At 51.2% G+C, this 20,861-nt stretch overlaps 1 protein-coding gene across 2 annotated transcripts in view; it reads left to right on the forward strand.

Annotated features, from left to right (window-relative positions):
* The first annotated feature begins 6,216 nt into the window (after positions 1-6,216).
* The window catches only part of LOC142304154 (zinc metalloproteinase-disintegrin-like MTP4), a 115,012-nt gene continuing 100,367 nt past the window's right edge, over positions 6,217-20,861 (forward strand). For both annotated transcript variants that reach the window (XM_075346245.1, XM_075346246.1), the window contains exon 1: positions 6,217-6,294. In XM_075346245.1, the coding sequence (XP_075202360.1) occupies positions 6,243-6,294 (52 nt within the window). In that variant the 5' untranslated portion in view covers positions 6,217-6,242. The remainder of the gene's footprint in view (positions 6,295-20,861) is intronic.

Below are 20,861 nucleotides of genomic sequence, written 5' to 3' on the forward strand. Positions count from 1 at the left end.
TTCTCTTTGCAGTGATGTTACTGCTCTTCAGATTCTCCACATCACTCTATGATTTATGTGAGCAAGAAGTCTGTTTTACATTGTAAGTCTATGAAGCCTCTTTCTGAGTCTTGTTCTGATGCTCTATAGACACAGAGTGCAGTGTGTCCGGGAGAGTCTGAATAGCTGTCAGGTGACTAAGAAGAGGAGCAGAACTGCACACTACACTAAATTTACACAGGCTTAGAGCTGTATTCCCAGCATAGTGATTGCAAGAATGTCATTTGCATAGTTATGGCCACGTGCTGACTAGTCTCACACACTGCTCTCAGTAGGTTAGGAGATTGTCGCACTACCCCCACTCCTACAGTATTTTATCCTATGTTTTTCATGCGAAATGTATTGTATATATGTTGCAGCTTATAGAGGACCTCTTAAGCCAGCTTTACACCTTACAATTAGGTGTGCGATCTCGTATGCGATGTGACACGCCCAGGTCGCATATGCGATTGAATGAGATTGCACGTAGGTCGTTCATTTGCTGTCACACGAGCGTTAGTAGTCTATGTTAAATTGATCAATTTTGTGTGCGATCCTTTAGATCATGTGTTCTGTGACGTATGCATTGGGCACCTTTTTTTTTTTTATTTATTGACTTGCCAAGCGTGTGTAATGTGTAGGGATGCGTTTTTACTATGTCATCTGCCATTCAGCTCTGCTACATGACCGCTGACAGCAGACACAGACAGCCATGTAGCAGCGGTGAATGTTAGTTCACAGCAGACACAGAAAGAGCCGCACTGTCAGAATGAACTCGGGTGAACCTCACCCGACTTCATTGTCATGCTGCGGCTCTGTCTGTGTCGCGTCCCGATTAGCGGTCACCTGTGAAGGACTCACCGGTGACCGCTAAACTCCTGAGTAACTGAATTGAGCAGCCCTCTCTCATACTCACCAATCCCCGATCCCCGGCGCTGCACGGCGTTCACACTGCTCCGGCGGCTTTTACTATTTTGAAAAAGCCGGCCGCCCATTAAACAATCTCATATTCCCTGCTTTCCCCGCCCACCGGCGCCTATGATTGGTTACAGTGAGACACGCCCCCACGCTGAGTGACAGCTGTCTCACTGCACCCAATCACAGCAGCCGGTGGGCGTGTCTATACTGTGCAGTGAAATAAATAATTAAATAATTAAAAAAAACGGCGTGCGGTCCCCCCCAATTTTAAAACCAGCCAGATAAAGCCATACGGCTGAAGGCTGGTATTCTCAGGATGGGGAGCTCCACGTTATGGGGAGCCCCCAGCCTAACAATATCAGCCAACAGCCGCCCAGAATTGCCGCATCCATTATATGCGACAGTTCTGGGACTGTACCCGGCTCTTCCCGATTTGCCCTGGTGCTTTGGCAAATCGGGGTAATAAGGAGTTATTGGCAGCCCATAGCTGTCTGTGGGACCCGTCCATCCAGCCATTTGTTTTTCCGGAGACTTTGCATTCATCATTGGCTGAGTGAGTACCACTGTGCCGTGCGGCACATGAGGTATATCTGATTCTGCTGGCGTTGGTTGAATTCAATTACTCTGGCCTTCATCTACGCCACGGTCCTGTGCTCGGGCACAGCGCCTGGCGCTATCCTTGCCGGGGCCTCTGATACATCTTCGTTAAGGGGCCGCGGTCTCTGCGGCTCCCACAGGAGCGGTTCAGGGCGGCCCTGGGCGTTTGCAGCCGGTCGGTCCGCCGGGGCGGGTTGGCAGGGTATCGCTACCGGTTGGACGGGTAGCGGGCCTAGTGGCGGGGTGGCAGCGGCTAACACGGGTAGCGGGGGAAGAGTCAGGGTGAGCGGGTGCAGGCCGGGCCCCCCAGCCGCAGTGGCCGATCCCTCAGGAATAAAGGGGCGTGGGTCTCTTACCCGCTTCTCCAAATCCTCCACCTCGCGTCTCTGCATGGCAGCCACCACGTCCGCCATGTCGGTCTCCCACTCCTCCAGGAGGAGCTGCATGCGGTCCTGCAGACGGTCACTCAGCGGGGCGGTCTGGTCCCTCACCCACGCCGCGGTGCCTGGCGCGGGGACTACGAGGTTGCTGGTGGGGCTGTGCATCTCGGCTATGGTGCTTTCCAGGAACCAGTATCGCTGCAGAGTCCTGGCGTCCCTGCTTCCACAGCCGCGGCTCACAAGTGGCCAGACGCCATCCATCTCCCTTAGTCTTTTTCCGGCTCCTCCTCTACAGGGGCGGGGTTTCAGTTTTCGCGCCTCCACTACTCGGGAAGACGCTCGAGCGGGGATTTTTTACGCCCAAAATGGCGTCTTCTCCAAATTTTCGGCTGGACACCTCCGGCGGTCACAAGGCGCACCTCTACCAGACGGCAGAGTGGTAAGATCCTGTTCGTGACTCCAAGTTGTCGCAGGCGGGGAGGGGACGCTCTGCTCACCCACTGCTTGGGTCCGGCTGCTGCTGCTGCTGCTCGGTGGCTCGAGAGGTGGGCCGGATCCCGGGGACTCGAGCGGCGTTCCTCGCCCGTGAGTGAAAGGGGGTGGTTTGGTTTAGGGATATTGTCCGTGACGCCACCTACGGTTGTGGTGAGGTTGTGACACCACCGCTGCTCTGGACGGGGATCCCGGGAGCGATGACAGGGAGCAGCTTGGATGTTGGTTCTCCCCTCCATGGGTAGGGGGGTTGGTTGTCCCGGGGCCCGGTGAGGGGTAGAGATGGATGGCAGGTGGGTTACGGGGCCTGGTGAGATGCAGGGACGCGGGGGCAGCGCTGTGCCTCACGGCACGGTGGTACTCACTCAGCCTGAGACGTTGACACAGTTCTTGGTAAAACACACGGATGGAAAGACGGTTCCCACGGATGGTTGCTGTTGCTTTTCCCCGGTAGTTGGCGGTGACGGTCTCTGTCCCTGCACCTAGCGTAATGTTGGTAGCGATGGATTCCCACCGGTAACCCGCTCCCCGACTTGGATATGGGCCGGAGGAGCCCCTCTGTGCCCGCAGGCACTGGCCCTGAGAAACTGGTGCCTTGGCGGTGGCGGTGTCTCCTACGGTTGGACTGTTGCCTTCAATCGGGACTTAGTTGTTTGGAGACCCAGGAGGTCCCCTTCACTGACGGATTAGGCAAATTCACGGCGACTCCTAGCCTTGCCGGGATCCGAAAGGCCCCTGCCAATGGTGCTGGCTTCTCTTTGTATACCGGTCCGGTACCGCCAGGCCACCACCCGTCCACGGTCGTTTCGGCAACTTCCGATCAGCCTCTCCTGCAGACGGTCACCACCGTCTGCTAACCTTGCTGTCTCAGTCCGGGGCACACACCCGGACCAACTTCAGGCTTTCCAAACTGTCACTTTCACCTTCACTTCAACTCCTCTCACTTGCTCCTCTAACACTTCCTTCTCCAACTCTCACTAATCTCCCTGGTTTTCCCGCCTCCAGGACTGTGAACTCCTCGGTGGGCGGAGCCAACCGCCTGGCCCACCCCCTGGTGTGGACATCAGCCCCTGGAGGAAGGCAACAAGGATTTTTGGTGTAGCTTTGGTGTACCTATCCAGGGTGTAGGGTGTGGTGATGTCATTACCTGTGACCCCTGGCTTGCCCAGGGCGTCACACTACCGTAGCCGTCTGTGGGACCCGTCCATCCAGCTGTTTGTTTTACCGGAGTCTTTGCATTCATCATTGGCTGAGTGAGTACCACCGTGCCGTGCGGCACAGCGCTGCCCCCGCGACCCTGCACCTCACCAGGCCCCGTAACCCGCCTGCCATCCATCCCTACCCCTCACCGGGCCCCGGGACAACCAACCCTCCTACCCACGGAGGGGAGAACCAACATCCAAGCTGCTCCCTGTCATCGCTCCCGGGATCCCCGTCCAGAGCAGCGGTGGTGTCACAACCTCACTACAACCGTGGGTGGCGTCACGGACAATATCCCTAAACCAAACCATCCCCTTTCACTCACGGGCGAGGAGCGCCGCTCGAGTCCCCGGGATCCGGCCCACCGCTCGAGCCACCGAGCAGCAGCCGGACCCGAGCAGTGGGTGAGCGCAGCGTCCCCTCCCCGCCCGCGACAACTATCCAAAGAGAGAAGAGGGGGAAGCAGAGGCATAGGCCCAGGAGCTGGAGGACTAGGTCCCAGTTAGTTGGAGAGGCCAGACAGAGTACCCCGGGAGAAAGCGGCAGTAAGACCGTAGAAGTGTGCCCATGTATGTCATGAAGGTGGAAGATCAAATAAACTGTTCTACATTGTTTTGCCAAGAGACTTCCAGTGTCCTGAGTCTATCTGGTACATCTACGACGGTGAACAGCTGCGGGTTAGTGGATGCTGCCCTGAAGAGAACTGTAAGTGATGTATACCCAGTCTGAAGCGGTTTTCAAACACTGAGTCCCTCTGGCTAAGGAGTGTGGAGCCCTCGGGGTCTGGCATCCGCACCTTCCTTCAGTAGCACACTGATAGAAGTAGGTGAGAGTTTAGTCGGCATTTGACCATAAAGGTCCCATCATCACTCCGACTTTATCTTTTTAAAGCCTTGGCACCTCTACTCCTTATGTGACGCCCTGGTGCCCCAGGTGGTCACATATAGAATAGGCCCCTGCATAACACCTTCCCTCACATGATTACACCAAAGCCAACAAAACCCCAGTCACCCCCCCAGGGTAGGACAAGCACACCAGTGGGCGGGACCAGGCGGATGGAGAATGCCCACCTAGGGGTCTAGAGAATCCGGGGGCGGGAAAACAGTGAAGTTGAGTGGAGTCAAAGTTGAAGTTTGGAGTGGAGAGGAGTAGGAGTGAGAGAGGAGAGGTCAAGTGCAAGTCAGAGAGCAAAGGCGTCGGGGTTGGAGCCCCGGCGTTCTGGCTAGGTGGCAGACAGTGGTCAGTGTCTGACAGGAGATGGGAAGATGGCTGCCGGAGATCCGAGGTGGACCGGGACAAGGTAGGAGCCTGCCAGTACTGACACCGGAGAACCGACCCAGAAACCGTGCACAGAGGGGGTACTTGGACCCTGAAGCCAGGACCGGAACCAACGGCCTCGCTAATTAACCAATTGAGGACAGGATTATAGGTCCTGTCCCAACCAAAGTCCCAAAAGCAGACAACAGCCTACCGCGAAGGATAGGGCATCCGCCAGGGCCCGGTAGATCCCACGGGCCAGCGTCAGCGGGCAAGGCTCCCAATAGAAGTAACGGGAGCGGGCTCCCGTGTTCCATACCGGGAAGTCCACAAGAAACAAAAGTAGTGCAGAGGAAAGTGACACAGACCATCACCCCGGGTGAGGAACCAGAATGCACCCGGCCGCGGAGCTCCAGCCACTGGCACCTTGGTTTACCATGGACTTGTGTGATTTCTTCAACAGTGAGTACACCAACATCCCCCGGTCCGTCCAGGCGCGCCGGCCCCTGCAATCACCATCCTCAGGACAGAGACACTGGGTCCCGGGGCATCCATCCCTACCCACGGAGGGTAAACAACAGCTAGCTGCTATCCCAACGCCCTGAGTGCTCCCTAATAGCAGCGGTGGTACCCCATTTTACCACACACCGTGGGTGGCGTCACGGACTGTATACAATATCCCCACATACCAACATCCCCCCTTTTATTTCGAAGTGTCCGCGAGGCCCCCGGGTCTGGAGACCCCTCGAGCCACACTGCAGATCCGGATCCGAGCAGGCTGGCTGCTGACCTGGGGCGGTACACTTATATGAAGCAGCCTGAGGAATACACGATAATGAGGGGGCGCTGCTCACGGGGCACTGCTATGTGCTTGCCCTTTAGGCCAAAACTTGCGAGCCAGCCCCAGCCTGGGCTTCATGTCATCGGTAAGGAAGTTATTTCAACTAATTAATATTAATTACTATAATATAATAATTAATACAAGTCACTTGAAATTGGGCAGATTATATTGACTTTGAATATATGTAATGTGATGTATTATGTCTGGTTACAGTTTATTGACTTCTACACATTTTATTCCCTATTTACCAGTACCACATTATAATCACATAAAACAGCAATAAAAATGAAACTATTAGCAATTATGTCTTACACACTTCTGTAGAAAAATATCCCAAAAAATACTATTTTTAGGTGCAAAAGAGCTAACAATCATAAATGACAACACTCCTAATATGGTATTTGGGAAGTAAGATTGATGCATTCTCAATAGGCACAGAGTTATTGGGAAATCACTTGCACAGGCAGAATTTAAAGACTTGCACACACTTCCTCTACCATTAGTTCCTCTAAGACACGAGACCCAACAACTTAGAAACAATGCTGGCAGCGGCGCTGGCCGTCCTTGTGCTGCTGATCAGTCATAGTCACGGTAAGTCCTTACAGCAATAGAAGTGCCCTAAGAGGGTTGATAAGATTTGTCCTTAGTGTCCAGTTTGGATTTTTAGTGTTTTTTTTTTTTTTGAGGGAATGGAACGGGAAGTTTCTACTCTGATTTCGTGATTATAGAAGCGACTGCTCAGATATCTTCCTCTTTTCACCATCACGATGACTAGTTTCAGTTTATTTCTAGGATTGACGGTGTTTGAGTTTTATTCTTTTCTTCTTAACAAAACTAAGTAGCTAAGTAACATTTTGCTTCATGTCGAGGTTTTCCACTGGTGCCTACTATTGATGAGCGGGCACTACCATGCTCAGGTGCTTGGTACTCATAAATAGTGATGAGCGGGCACTACCATGCTCGAGTGCTCGGTACTAGTAACTAGTGATGAGTGAGCACTACCATGCTCGGGTGCTCTGTACTTGTAACTAGTGATGAGTGAGCACTACCATGGTCAGGTGCTTGGTACTCGTAACTAGTGATGAGCGGGCACTACCATGGTCAGGTGCTTGGTACTCGTAACTAGTGATGAGCGGGCACTACCATGGTCAGGTGCTTGGTACTCGTAACTAGTGATGAGCGGGCACTTCCATGCACGGGTGCTCGGTACTCATAACTAGTGATGAGCGGGCACTACCATGCTCGGGTGCTCGGTACTAGTAACTAGTGATGAGTGAGCACTACCATGCTCAGGTGCTCGGTACTTGTAACTAGTGATGAGTGGGCACTACCATGCTTGGTGCTCAGTACTCGTAATTAGTGATGAGCAGGCACTACCATGCTTGGGTGCTTGGTACTAGTAACTAGTGATGAGCGGGCACTACCATGCTCGGGTGCTCGGTACTAGTAACTAGTGATGAGTGGGCACTACCATGCACGGGTGCTCGGTACTAGTAACTAGTGATGAGCGGGCACTACCATGCTCGGGTGCTCGGTACTAGTAACTAGTGATGAGCGGGCACTACCATGCTCGGGTGCTCAGTACTTGTAACTAGTGATGAGCGGGCACTACCATGCTCGGGTGCTCAGTACTTGTAACTAGTGATGAGCGGGCACTACCATGCTCGGGTGCTTGGTACTAGTAACTAGTGATGAGCAGGCACTACCATGCTCGGGTGCTCGGTACTAGTAACTAGTGATGGGTGGGCACTACCATGCACGGGTGCTCGGTACTCATAACCAGTGATGAGTGCGCACTACCATGCTTGGATGCTTGGTACTCGTAATGAGCAGGTGGATGCTCAGATGGGGACATTTTGGAGTACCGTGTATAATGGAAGTCAATGGGGAACTTGAGCATTTTTCCAGAAGATCTTCTGGAAAAATTCTTGAGTTCCCCATTGACTTCCATTATACTCTGATACACGAGCTGTGTCCATCCGAGCATCCACCTGCTCCTAATGAGTACTGAGCATGGTAGTGCCGCTCATCACTAGTGCCTACCTATTGAGGATTGTAGGCTAAGAGTGGAGGGGGATACGGAACCGCTGCCCCATATGAGGGTACTAGTAATATTACTGCTTGCGGCCCTATTCATTTTGCATTCTTGTGATGGTCACTTTTATATTAGTGTTTTCCTTTTCATGACTTTCAGCATCACTTTTGACGTGTTGGAAAAACCTTAGTGCTATAGAAATAGTCATTCACTTTTTTGATAGAAAGGGGAAGAATAGTCTTCACGACTCGGGTCTGGATGAGTAGTTGTCTCATGACTAGTTCTCTCGCTTACTCCTGATATATGCACAACATATTTTGCCTATATGTGCAACTATATGTAAACTACAGATGGGCATCACTGCTGAGCCTGTGATTGGCTGTGAGCGGTCACATGCACTGTAGATGTGGTGTAACCGCTTCAGCCTGTCACAGGGGCAGTGGCAAAGAGGCAGCAATGGACCTGCAATATGTGACTAAAGCTCAACTGCTCGCTCTCCATCCATCGTCTTTAGGCTTTAAAAGCAAGTAATTTTTTTTTTTTTTTCATAAGATTACGTGAAAATAAGAAACTTTGCAACATATCGTATTATAGAATTCTGCTTCTTTCTCCTCCTGGACTGATGTATTATTCTCAAAATTCTCAATTCTTGGGTAAAATCTGCCTTCAGTGAATACAGACTTTCCATAAGGCTGGGGCCACACGGGCACTACTGCGATCCACTTGCATGAGACTCGGCTCGTGCTGGCAGTACAGCAGAGCCGAGTGTCATGCCTGTGTCCTTGCAACTGAGGTCCGTTTGTGCGAGCAGACCTCAGCTGCGGGGGGCGGGCCGGCACTCAGGAGAGGAGGGAGGGATTTCTCTCCCTCTCTCCTGTGTAGCCGGCTATTGCCATTCTCGCACTGCACTAGCAGTACACCGGTGTACCGCGAGTGCAGTGCGATTTTTCTCTCGCCCCATTCACTTGAATGGGTGCGAGAGAAAGAGACTCAGCTTACAATCGCAGCATGCTGCGATTGTTTTCTCAGTCCGATTAGGGCTGAGAAAATAATCGCCCATGTGTGCTGACACACAGGCTAGAATTGGTCCGAGGGGAATGCGATGTTTTATCGCACTCCACTCGCACCGATTTTCTCGCCGTGTGGCTTAGCCCTTACTGGGATTGTAGATGACAGTTGCTGCTCATAAAGTCCTATGGAGAATTGTAGCTTTGGTTTCAGGTGACCTTGCAGCAGAATGTCTGTGTCGGCCTCTAACTCCTCCCTTCTTCATAGCATTTTAAAAGCACCAACTGCCATCTTTATATCTGTCTTCACTAAATACAGATTTTAACCAAGAATTGACAGTGAAAGATCAATCCAAGCGGATAAAGAAGCAGATTTTCTCTGATACGATATATTACAAAGTTGCTTATATTCATTTGTACTATGGATTTGTGAAATAAAAATTAAGATAACGGTTACTTTTTAAGATTAGTCGGCATAAAACTCTACCGAGCTGCTTCAATTCATAGAATTTATCAGGATAGCAAATATTGGGACTTGCTTCTGTGGCGCCCCAGGACCTGGTCGCCACAACAGCATTGCCCTTCCAAAGGGTTAATGCTGAGCCTGGAGGTAATTGGGAGATCTATTGGCCAGTAAGTTTAACACCCAACGCAGTTCTCCCTCCGGCCAGCAGGGGGAGCTCTGAACCTGGAACTTCAGGGAGCATTCCTTAAGTCTAGCTGGAGGGAGGAAGTGTGGTCAGTCTGTAGGGAGAAGTGGAAGGAAGCAGACGCAGAGTGAGCTGTCCTGCAGAACTGGGGCCTAGAGCTAGAGTAGCTTGGCCCAGGGAAGCAGGAGTAGCTGAGAGGCAGCAGAGAGACTCGGACATCGGAGTCTGTAGTTGCCAGGGCATAAAATCCATCCCTGGTAGCTGAATCCGGAGGGCAGGAGAGCTGCAAGCCCCTGGCCCAGAAGTAATCTGAAGGTACAGCTGCATTCCAAGGGCCCGGTGTGGACTCCAGCAGAGAAGCACCAGAGAGGGCCTGCGCAGTCTACCACACAGAAGAAAGGGACGAACAACAAGTCCCAGCAGCAAGAGGGCAATTGCAAACCCAAAGTGCAGTGTCCTAAAACAGCAGAGAAAGATTAAGGAGTAGGCCTCATACTCAACTGGCCAAAGATCACCCCAGGCACTTCCAGGCCGGCCGGACCATCTTTACCATCTGTGACGGTCTCCCTGGACTAAGTTTCTGCCGAGTAAAAGAGGAGAAGGTAAAGAGACTACTGTTTGTGCCTGTTTCTTTCATTGCTTGTCGGCCCTGCACCGTGTTAGTCACACAGCACCATAGACTTCCACAAGCACCAACTGTGCCCCGGGCATTGCTCCACCTGTGGGGAGCAGTACCACCTTTGCTGCCATAACATCATCCCGGTGGCCTCACACAGCAGCGGCGGCTTAATAGCCGCATACCACAGGTGGCGTCACGAATACAAACTTAAAGTCATCAGCCACATATTAAACTGACACCCACCAGGGCCACGGAGCCGGGCCCAGCCACCACTGACTACCACCGGACTAGTCCGGCCCGGCACCGGGTGTCCCATAGCCCTGGGGTGGGCGAGTCACTTTTGGCGTCACGAACAGGATTTCGTGCCCGGTCCCACCGGGTACTGTGCGCCTGCAGGAATTGTGCTTAAAAGACTGTACTGGCTGTAAACTGCCGCCGCCATTAGCCTCGCCGAGCGCAGGAAGAAGGGGGGCGTGCCTGACAAAGAGCGCGAAGGGAGCGCGCCATCAGAGCAGAGCCCTGTTAACCCCGCGCGACCCAGAAGGAAATTTGAAAAGTGAACGGAGCCTGGTAAGGTTCACTAAGGGGGAGGAAGATGTCCGACTCAGAGGGAGAGCAGGTGACTGCCATCGCCCAAGGTGCCGCAGCACCGGCCGAAGCAATCCCAGTCGCCGTCGCCCCAGCCCCCACTGTAGCGCCGGTAATGCCGATCACCATGCCGTACATCCCGGGAGCAGAATGGCTGCCGCAGTACTCCGGGGAGTCCCATACCTTGAGCGACTTCAGAGAAAGTCTGCACAGCTTATTCCGGGTGTATCCGCTGACTGAGAGCCAGAAGGTGGGCATATTAATGGGGCAGCTAGCCGGCGCAGCCCAGCGGGAAGTGAAGTCCTGGCCTGATACAGATAAAGGGACAGTAACCCAGATAATGGCCAAGCTAAAGAGTACTTTTGACACCCGCACCGCAGCAGAGATAAAGATGAGATTCTTTGGGTGCAAGCAGCGGGCCACAGACAGCATAAGGGACTATGCCTTAAACTTGCAGGAGGCCCTGAAAGCAGTTAAACAGGTGGACCCAGAGAGTGTACGTGAAGAACACAAACTCCTAACTGAGCAGTTCATAGAGGGGCTCCTGTCAGATGCCCACAGGACCCAGCTGCGTATCCTGGTCCTGCAGAACCCTGCTCTGGACTTTGCAAAGTTTAAGGACCAGGCCATCCGGGTACTGAGAGAATCTACACCGAATGACCCAGTACCCCTCCGGCCTCTTGCTATCACGTACCCCGGGGTGGTGCCTGCAACACGAGCCGCTGCAGGGGCTGAGGCGCAGACCCTGGATAAGGATCCCACTGCGGAGCTCAGACAGCAGTTCCAGGAGCTGACCAAGACTGTAGCTGCCCTGGCCAAGACCGTGCAGTCTCTACAAGTGACCCCATCGCCTGCAAGACTCGAGTTGGCCTCCAGCCCAGATGACGTCCCCTGGATGCGACAGAGGAGGATTCCGCCGACCCGAGGCAGAGACACAGACCAGTATGATTCAATGGGACAACCGATCTGCCGCCGCTGCAGCCAGGCGGGCCACATTGCACGACACTGTCCTTTAAATGGGCCGAGCCTGGGGCCAGGAGCCAACCCCCAGGTGTGAGGAAGCCCGGCTCAACCCCCAGCCGCAGCAAGTATGTGGGAGGACGCCCGGTCCTTCCTATTGTGCTGGATGGGATCCCTTTGAATGCCCTCCTGGATACGGGGTCCCAGGTAACAACCATCCCCTACAAACTGTACAAAAGATATTGGGCTTATTCAGACATTGATCATGGCCCAGATGATGATTTAACAATTGTTGCCAGTAATGGTCAGCCCTTACCCCAAATTGGGTACAAAGAAGTAACCATTAAAGTGGGGCGGGTAGAATTGCCATGTCAGGGGATGATAATTGTCGATATTGATCGCAAAGAATCTGACCCACTGCTAACCATTGGTACAAATGTGATAGAAAATTGTATTGCCGAAGTGATAATTTTGTTGCAACAGGCGTCTGAAACCGCCAGCTCCGGGCAGCAGCGTGCCCTACAGAGGGAGATCAGAGCCCTGATGAGGAGGCAGCAGGTAGAGCTGGCCGGAGGAGAAATTGGCAGTGTGAGGGTAAGTGACCCCCTCCCCATTGTAATACCCCCAAGAAGTGAAATGTTGATATGGTGTCGGGCAGCAATAGGCCTCAAGGGTCAGGATTACCATGCCTTGGTAGAACCGGTGTATTCAGACAGTAGGCCTGGAGTCCTGATAGCCAGAGGGGTAGCAGACGTCCGCAAGGGGAGAGTGCCCGTCCGTGTCCTGAATTGTGGGGAGGAGGAGGCCAAATTGCCCCGGTACGCCACTGTAGCAAAACTGTACACTGTCAGCAACAATACCATCAAAGCAGTGGAACCCTTGATCCCGTCCGACCAGGCGGAAGACAATGGCTCCAAGGGGCAGCTGGAAGACTGGTGCCAAAACTTACATGTGGGCACCGACTCCACCCCCTCACACCAAAAGCATGGGGTTTACCGGGTGGTACAGGAGTACGAGCGGGTCTTCAGCAAACACCCCCTAGATTTTGGGCAGGTGCAAGGGGTTAAACATCAAATCCCCACGGGTGATCATCATCCCATTAAAGAGAGATACCGCCCTGTGCCCCCAGCACAGTACCAGCGTGCCAAAGAAATGTTACGGGAAATGAAGGAGGCTGGGGTTATCAGAGATAGTTGTAGCCCCTGGGCAGCTCCACTAGTGCTCGTAAAGAAAAAAGATGGTACAATGAGAATGTGCGTAGATTACAGGCAAATTAACCGCATTACACATAAAGATGCTTATCCACTGCCCAGAATAGAGGAGTCACTAACAGCCTTAAAGTCAGCTAATTATTTCTCCACCTTGGATCTCACCAGTGGGTATTGGCAGGTTCCCGTGGCAGAGGCGGACAAGGAGAAGACTGCATTCACGACACCGATGGGCCTCTGTGAGTTCAACTGTATGCCATTCGGGCTCTGCAACGCCCCAGGGACATTCCAAAGGTTGATGGAGTGCTGCTTGGGCCACCACAACTTTGAAACCGTGCTGTTGTACCTGGATGACGTCATAGTCTACTCCAAGACTTATGAAGACCACCTGAGGCACTTAGCAGAAGTGTTTGAGTCCTTGTCAAAATATGGCCTGAAGATAAAGCCGTCCAAATGTCACCTCTTGAAGCCAAAGGTACAGTACCTGGGTCATGTGGTCAGCGCAGAAGGTGTGGCACCTGATCCGGAGAAAGTCACTGTAATCAAGGACTGGCCAAGACCCACCACAGTGAAGGAGGTGCGGCAGTTCCTTGGACTGGTGGGCTACTACCGAAGGTTCATCGATGGTTTCACCAAGATAGCAGCGCCCCTTCAAGATCTCCTGGTGGGCCAGCCAAAGCAGGCTAAGAAGCAGAGCCCTCCATTTGAATGGAGCAGCCAACTAGAAACATCCTTTGTCCGGCTGAAAGGGGCTCTCACGGGAGAAGAAATTCTGGCCTACCCTGACTACAGCCAACCGTTTGTACTGTATACAGACGCCAGCAACGTGGGACTGGGAGCAGTTCTGTCCCAGGTACAGGGAGGCAGAGAGAGGGTGATAGCGTACGCCAGTAGGAAGCTTCGGCCCACAGAAAGGAATCCAGAAAACTACAGTTCCTTCAAGCTGGAGTTCCTCGCTATTGTTTGGGCAGTGACTGAACGCTTCAAGCACTATCTGGCATCGGCCAAGTTCACCATCTTCACGGACAACAATCCGTTGACACACCTGGCAACAGCCAAGTTAGGTGCGTTGGAACAGCGATGGATGGCCCGGCTGTCTAACTTTGACTTTACCATCAAGTATCGGGCTGGCAAGAAGAATAACAATGCTGATGCGCTGTCCAGAATGCCTCACTTACCCGAGTCTGGAGAAGACCTGGATGAACTCGAAGAGATAGAGTTACCGGCTTTCCATCACCAAGGTGTTTCCCAGTGTGAGCATGCTGTAGGAGTGAAGCGCTCGAGCCAGCACGAGGTCTCGGTCAACCCATTACTCCACCATAATTGGGAAGAGACACAGAACGGTGACCCGGCCGTGCGATTGGTCAAAGACTTCTCTGCCTTATAAGACCCCTTAATCGTGGGTAATTTTCCTGTATACAGATTCCCCTCGCCATCTTGTGCGGACTTCCTTTTTGCAGCTCTTGACCTATATGAAGAGTAGAGCATTGAGCAAGATTTTGCTGTTTCATGAAGGTAGACATATTGGAGAAGAATGCTACAAAGGCATTGGGTGGATGGAATGACCAAATGCTTTGCTATCAAGTTTGCTTTAGGCCTCTTTCACACGTCCGTGTCTCCGGTACGTGTATGGTCAGTTTCCTCACGTACCGGAGACACGGGCACACGAAGACCCATTAATATCAATGGGTCTGCGCTCATGTGCGTGTTCTGCCATGGAACGTGTGTACGTGTGGAGCATACGTGTGTCCGAGTGCTCCACACGTCAACATGTCCATTTTTCTCCGGCATCACGGGTGTCACACAGAACGCAAACGGACCACACGTAGGTGTTCCGTGTGACACGCGCTGGAGAAAACACACGTGTCTGAGAAAATAATAAAAAAACTTTACTCACCTTCTCCAGCCCTCCTGTCTCTGCCGCTGCTGTCACTTGCTTCTGACCGCCGCTCATTATGCTCATTGCATATTCACGGCCGGAAGCAGCAGCAGCGGGGAGTCGGCAGGACCGGAGACCGAAGATCAGCACCACGGACAGCAACGCCACGGGCAAGTGAGCAGAAAGTTCCCGTTCTCCGTGTGTTACCACGGATAACACACGGAGACCACACGTGTGCCATAAACACGGCTCACGGAGGGCAAAACGCACCTTTGACACGTCTGTGAAAAACATGCGTGGTTTTTCACAGACGTGTGAAAGAGGCCTAAGGTTGTTTAATGCCAGTAAAGAGTTGATGGTCCATCACCCATTGTCAAGCTCCTGATAGATTACTCTGTTCTTGGCCATCAAGAAATGTAACTTCTTCGGTACCTTTTCCTAGCGGTGAGGCGCCTTCTTTTACAGCAGGGGAACTCTTGCAAATTGACATCACACCAATAAAGCTACTTGCCCATCACAAAGAACAAATTTGGAATCGGCTACAAGGCTCCACCCTACTGAGACAAGGTGGACATTGTTCTTTTCTATAAGAGGTTCAATTTAACTGTAGATTTTAAACTAGGAGATAAAGATCCTACTTTTTCACATAGTTTTTGCCTACACAGACTAAAAAGCAAAAACATTTTGGGGATTCTTCCCAAGGGTTTTGTAATTTCCACAGTTTCTGGTCTGGCTGAAGAAATTAAAGGTGCCCAATACTTGGCGGCTTATATTGTTTCTATAGAGGAATTTTTTGACTCTCCTCAGTCCTTCAAAACATGAATGATTCAGACTTGATGGGACGTCCAGGAGTCTCCAGCACCTATAGGTTTGTTTGACATAACTATTGGTGACCACCATATCTCTGTGACACAACAACTCATACTAGTTCCCATTTACTGTATAGAGAGAAGTGGTGGAGGCACAAGATAGTTAATATGTGAATTAGCCCATAGTCCAATTACAACACAGCAAATTTAATAATCCAATCTAGTCCGACCAGAAAGCACGAGCCCAGGACCAAGCATATAAAACTGGGTTACACAAAAGAAGGTTGTTCACATGTGGGGGCCTGCCTATGCTGGTTGTGATCCATAATTAATTTTCTTCTCCCCCCAATGAAACAGAACACAACTAGGTACTTTCTGTTATTTCTCCCATTTCAATGTAACTGTTTTTGCATATTTGTGTGTTGTTATATTTTTACCTTTTTATAGTTTTTCTTGTAAATATTATATTTTTTACATTAAATCCTAAAACTTTAATAAGTTTGATTCTTGAAAGCTCTAAAGAATCCATAGCCTCACAGAGAGTGTGTGACCATTTTTTATTGTCTGACAGTAGCATATTTTGGGGACTCCTCACCCGTGACTTGATGACTGATGTCAGCATACTGTGTATCCTTGTTGAGTATGCTCACTTTATAGTCTGTAACAGAGGATGAGTGCTGGATTGAGTGAGAGGAGATAAATTATCCCTTGTAGACACACACACATCATGTGCTGACACGTGTGTATGTGACATCTTGGTGGAGTTTACTGTTAGAACATTAGTACATGGTTTAAGCGATTATTCCCTGTACTAAAGAACTGGTATCCTTGCGAGAAGTGCACCAGTTCTACAAGATTCAACTCAGTGATTACTTGTAGATACACTTGAAAATCATTTCCCCTTCCCTGTTTTTCTTTTCTATCTTTTATTTGGCGAAAGGTTGTTGACCAGTAGGGCAGCCTTGTATAAGAAGCAGAGTAAGGAGGTTCTGAATAACCTCTGTGAGTAGAGATGGCAGAAAAATCCAAGAAACTACTGATTGGTGACTTGGTGGAGCAGTGTACTGTGACATTGAGGTCAAGAAAATCCAACTCAGAGAAGCCAAGCAAAGGACCATGTCCCGGAAATAACTTCTGGGAGACCTCAATGCCAATCCTGAGGCAAGCATGGACTTTTGTTTTCAAAGGGCCTTTCAACACACCTGGGCTTTGGTTAGGAAATACAACCTCACCCAAGAAGTGTATTGGAAAAAGTTCCAGAGTCTACATAGGGGATTAAGTGACAGATATGCGGATGTCGTGAGTGTCGCGGGCGGAGGAGGGGACGCTGCTCGGGTCCGACTGCCGCTGCTGCTGCGGCCGCTGCTGCTCGGTGGCTCGAGCGATGGGCCGGATCCCGGGGACTCGAGCGGCGCTCCTCGCCCGTGAGTGAAAAGGGGGGTTTGGTTTTGGGGATTTATTGTCCGTGATGCCACCCACGGTTGTGGTGATTGTGTGGACACCACTGCTGCTCTGTATGGGGATCCCGGGAGCGGTGACAGGGAGCAGCTTTGTTGTTATTTCTCCCCTCCGTGGGTAGGGGGTTGGTTGTCCCGGGGCCCAGTGATGGGGTAGGGGTGGATGGCAGGCCGGGTGCGGGGCCTGGTGAGGTGCAGGGTCGCGGGGGCAGCGCTGTGCCTCACGGCACGGTGGTACTCACTCAGCCTGAGACGGTGACACAGTTCTCAGTAAAACACACGGCTGGAAGGACGGTTCCCACGGACGGCTGCTGTTGCTTTTTCCCCGGTAGTTAACGGTGACTGTCTCTTTCCCTGCACCTTGTGTAATGTTGGTAGCAATGGGTTCCCACCGGTTACCCGCTCCCCGACTTGGATATGGGCCGGAGCAGCCCCTCTTTGCCCGCAGGCGCTGGCCCTGAGAAACTGGTGCCTTGGCGGTGGCGGTGTCTCCCTCATACGGATGGACTGTTGCCTTCAATCGGGACTTAGTTGTTTGGAGACCCGGGGGTCCCCTTCACTGATGGATTTGGCAAATTCACGGCGACTCCAAGCCTTGCCGGGATCCGAAAGGCCCCTGCCAATGGTGCTGGCTTCTCCTTGTGTACCGGTCCGGTACCGCCGGGCCACCACCCGTCCACGGTCCTCACGGCAACTCCGATCAGCCTCCACTGCAGACGGTCACCGCCGTCTGCTAACCTTGATGTCTCAGTCCGGGGCACACACCCGGACCAACTTCAGGCTTTCAAACTGTCACTTTTCTCTTTCACTACTTTCCCTCCTTCTTCAAACTCCTCACCTAATCTCCTCTCACTTCCTCCTCCAAACTCTAACTCTCCTCTCACTTCCTCCTCCAAACTCTAACTGCCTGTGTTTTCCCTCCTCCAGGACTGTGAACTCCTTGGTGGGTGGAGACCAACCGCCTGGCTCCACCCCCTGGTGTGGACATCAGCCCCTGGAGGAAGGCAACAAGGATTTCTGGTCTAGCTTTGGTGTACCTAACCGGGGTGTAGGGTGTGGTGATGCCATTACCTGTGACCCCTGGCTTGCCCAGGGCGTCACATGAGCATCTTGAAGACCATGTTTTGTCAATGGATTTGAGGACTTTCTGTAACCAGCTTTGAGGAACTAGAGGATCTTATGGTCAAGCATCAATTTCTCCACATATGTCCAATGGATGTATGACAATTTGTGTGCAATTGAGAGCTAAAGACTGATAACTAGGCTGCAAATATAGCTGACTCATATGTGGCCAACAGGATGCTAAAAGCTCAAAAGTCATTGGAATTCAATTGGAAGGGATGTAAGCCAGTTCGTGACCCTTCTCCCTCTGCCAACCAATCCCTGGGGCATCCTACAGCTACATTTTCCAAGTTCTCTGAGACCAGACATTCTTTTGTTGATACACACAGATGCATTTCATGTAATAAAGTGGGCATATTAATATCATTTGCCCTGGTAGGGAGAAAAGCCCACCTCGACCACAAAGCCATATGGTTCCTCACCTTCTGTCTTATTTGTTATAAGCACTAAAGTGAAGATTAATGATAACCGGGAATCTTTTATGGTGGCCAATAATACCGTTGGCCCCAGGGACACTAGAGCAGAGGTAACGCTGCTACTTTCAGAGATGGTGACCTCTCCAAATATTCCAAGAAAGTCTGTGTCTGCCCTGTCCTGTGTGCAGCTGGACTGGGGAGCAAGAAAAGGACTGAGGGAAGTAAGATTATCAGACACTATTCCTACCAATGTGTTGCTAAGCATGGACCTGGGCAGGATAGTATCGCAATATGTTTCTGCTAGGCAAGTGGATACCATGGAGAAAGTGAAGGCCAGCAAACCGCCTGCCTATGGCCCTGTGTGATGCCAGAAAATGTACAGATGTGAATGGAGAATGGTTGTTTGATGTTCAAATGGATAGTACACTGGTCCTACATAGAAGACATTTACAGGAATTTACTTATGGCGCAGGTGTGACTCGCAGTTAGGATTCTGCTAAGATATTAATGAATGAGCCCCAGACAGAACCACCAGGAAAGAAAGGTCCTGATACTGCTCAGGAGCCTCCCTATATGGCCAATCATCTGAGATTCCAGTTAGCAGACTTGGGAGGCATTACTCACAGCAAGTTGGGCTGCAGTGTGTACATCGCCCTGGCCAAAAACTGATGCTCTAGCAGGATACAGCTAAACCCCCACTAAGTGGAGACATCACAGGTGCAGGAGAAGCACATCACACACACACCTTCATGGAATGGAGGGGAGGTGACTGCTAGATGATAAAACTGCACACAAGTGGCTTGCATAGAGCGCTGTTCACATGCAGATGACACAGTCACAAACCCGCAGCCTATTAGGTAACGCCCTTCTATTAGATCAGGCGGGCTGCCAAGCCGTACTCCACTGTATATCATGCACGGACAGACACTCTACAATGCAAGGCCCAACAGAAAGGGGCCTGGCTGTATCCTGTACAAACAAAAAAAAAAAAAAAATAAAAAAAAAAAAATATGAGGTTTTTGTTGGTATTTATGGCCATAAAACGTAAGCCTACACCCTCGTCAAGGGACCTCATGTCTGTAGGTCCCTACACTAAATATAAAAAAAGCAACAATAAGAGGATAATGTCCTCCAAAAAATGCTTTTTTTATATTTAGTGTAGGGACCTACAGACATGAGGTCCCTTGACGAGGGTGTAGGCTTACGTTTTATGGCCATAAATACCAACAAAAACCTCATATTTTTTTGTTTGTACAGGATACAGCCAGGCCCCTTTCTGTTGGGCCTTGCATTGTAGAGTGTCTGTCCGTGCATGATATACAGTGGAGTACGGCTTGGCAGCCCGCCTGATCTAATAGAAGGGCGTTACCTAATAGGCTGCGGGTTTGTGACTGTGTCATCTGCATGTGAACAGCGCTCTATGCAAGCCACTTGTGTGCAGTTTTATCATCTAGCAGTCACCTCCCCTCCATTCCATGAAGGTGTGTGTGTGATGTGCTTCTCCTGCACCTGTGATGTCTCCACTTAGTGGGGGTTTAGCTGTATCCTGCTAGAGCATCAGTTTTTGGCCAGGGCGATGTACACACTGCAGCCCAACTTGCTGTGAGTAATACTTGATTTTTGGAGGACATTATCCTCTTATTGTTGCTTTTTTTATATTTAGTGTAGGGACCTACAGACATGAGGTCCCTTGACGAGGGTGTAGGCTTACGTTTTATGGCCATAAATACCAACAAAAACCTCATATTTTTTTGTTTGTACAGGATACAGCCAGGCCCCTTTCTGTTGGGCCTTGCATTGTAGAGTGTCTGTCCGTGCATGATATACAGTGGAGTACGGCTTGGCAGCCCGCCTGATCTAATAGAAGGGCGTTACCTAATAGGCTGCGGGTTTGTGACTGTGTCATCTGCATGTGAACAGCGCTCTATGCAAGCCACTTGTGTGCAGTTTTATCATCTAGCAGTCACCTCCCCTCCATTCCATGAAGGTGTGTGTGTGATGTGCTTCTCCTGCACCTGTGATGTCTCCACTTAGTGGGGGTTTAGCTGTATCCTGCTAGAGCATCAGTTTTTGTCCAGGGCGATGTACACACTGCAGCCCAACTTGCTGTGAGTAATACTTGATTTTTGGAGGACATTATCCTCTTATTGTTGCTTTTTTTATATGCAGACTTGGGAGGCTCAGCATCTGACCAGGGTCTATCATCTCCACTAGGCCATGGCCTTCAGACTGATAGTCACAGCCTCCTGGCAGTCTGGAGAAGCTGAGATGTCTTGCAGACCACCCTCTGCTTGGTCTGACAAGGAATGAATATACTGGGACCAGGGAAAGCTCTATTAGGAGACTATACACTAACACAACAGAATCTTGGGACTGTGAGCAGTGTCTGTTTGTTCTCTATCCATGCT

Source organism: Anomaloglossus baeobatrachus, chromosome 4 (genome assembly GCF_048569485.1).
Source record: "Anomaloglossus baeobatrachus isolate aAnoBae1 chromosome 4, aAnoBae1.hap1, whole genome shotgun sequence".
Taxonomy (NCBI): Eukaryota; Metazoa; Chordata; class Amphibia; order Anura; family Aromobatidae; genus Anomaloglossus; species Anomaloglossus baeobatrachus.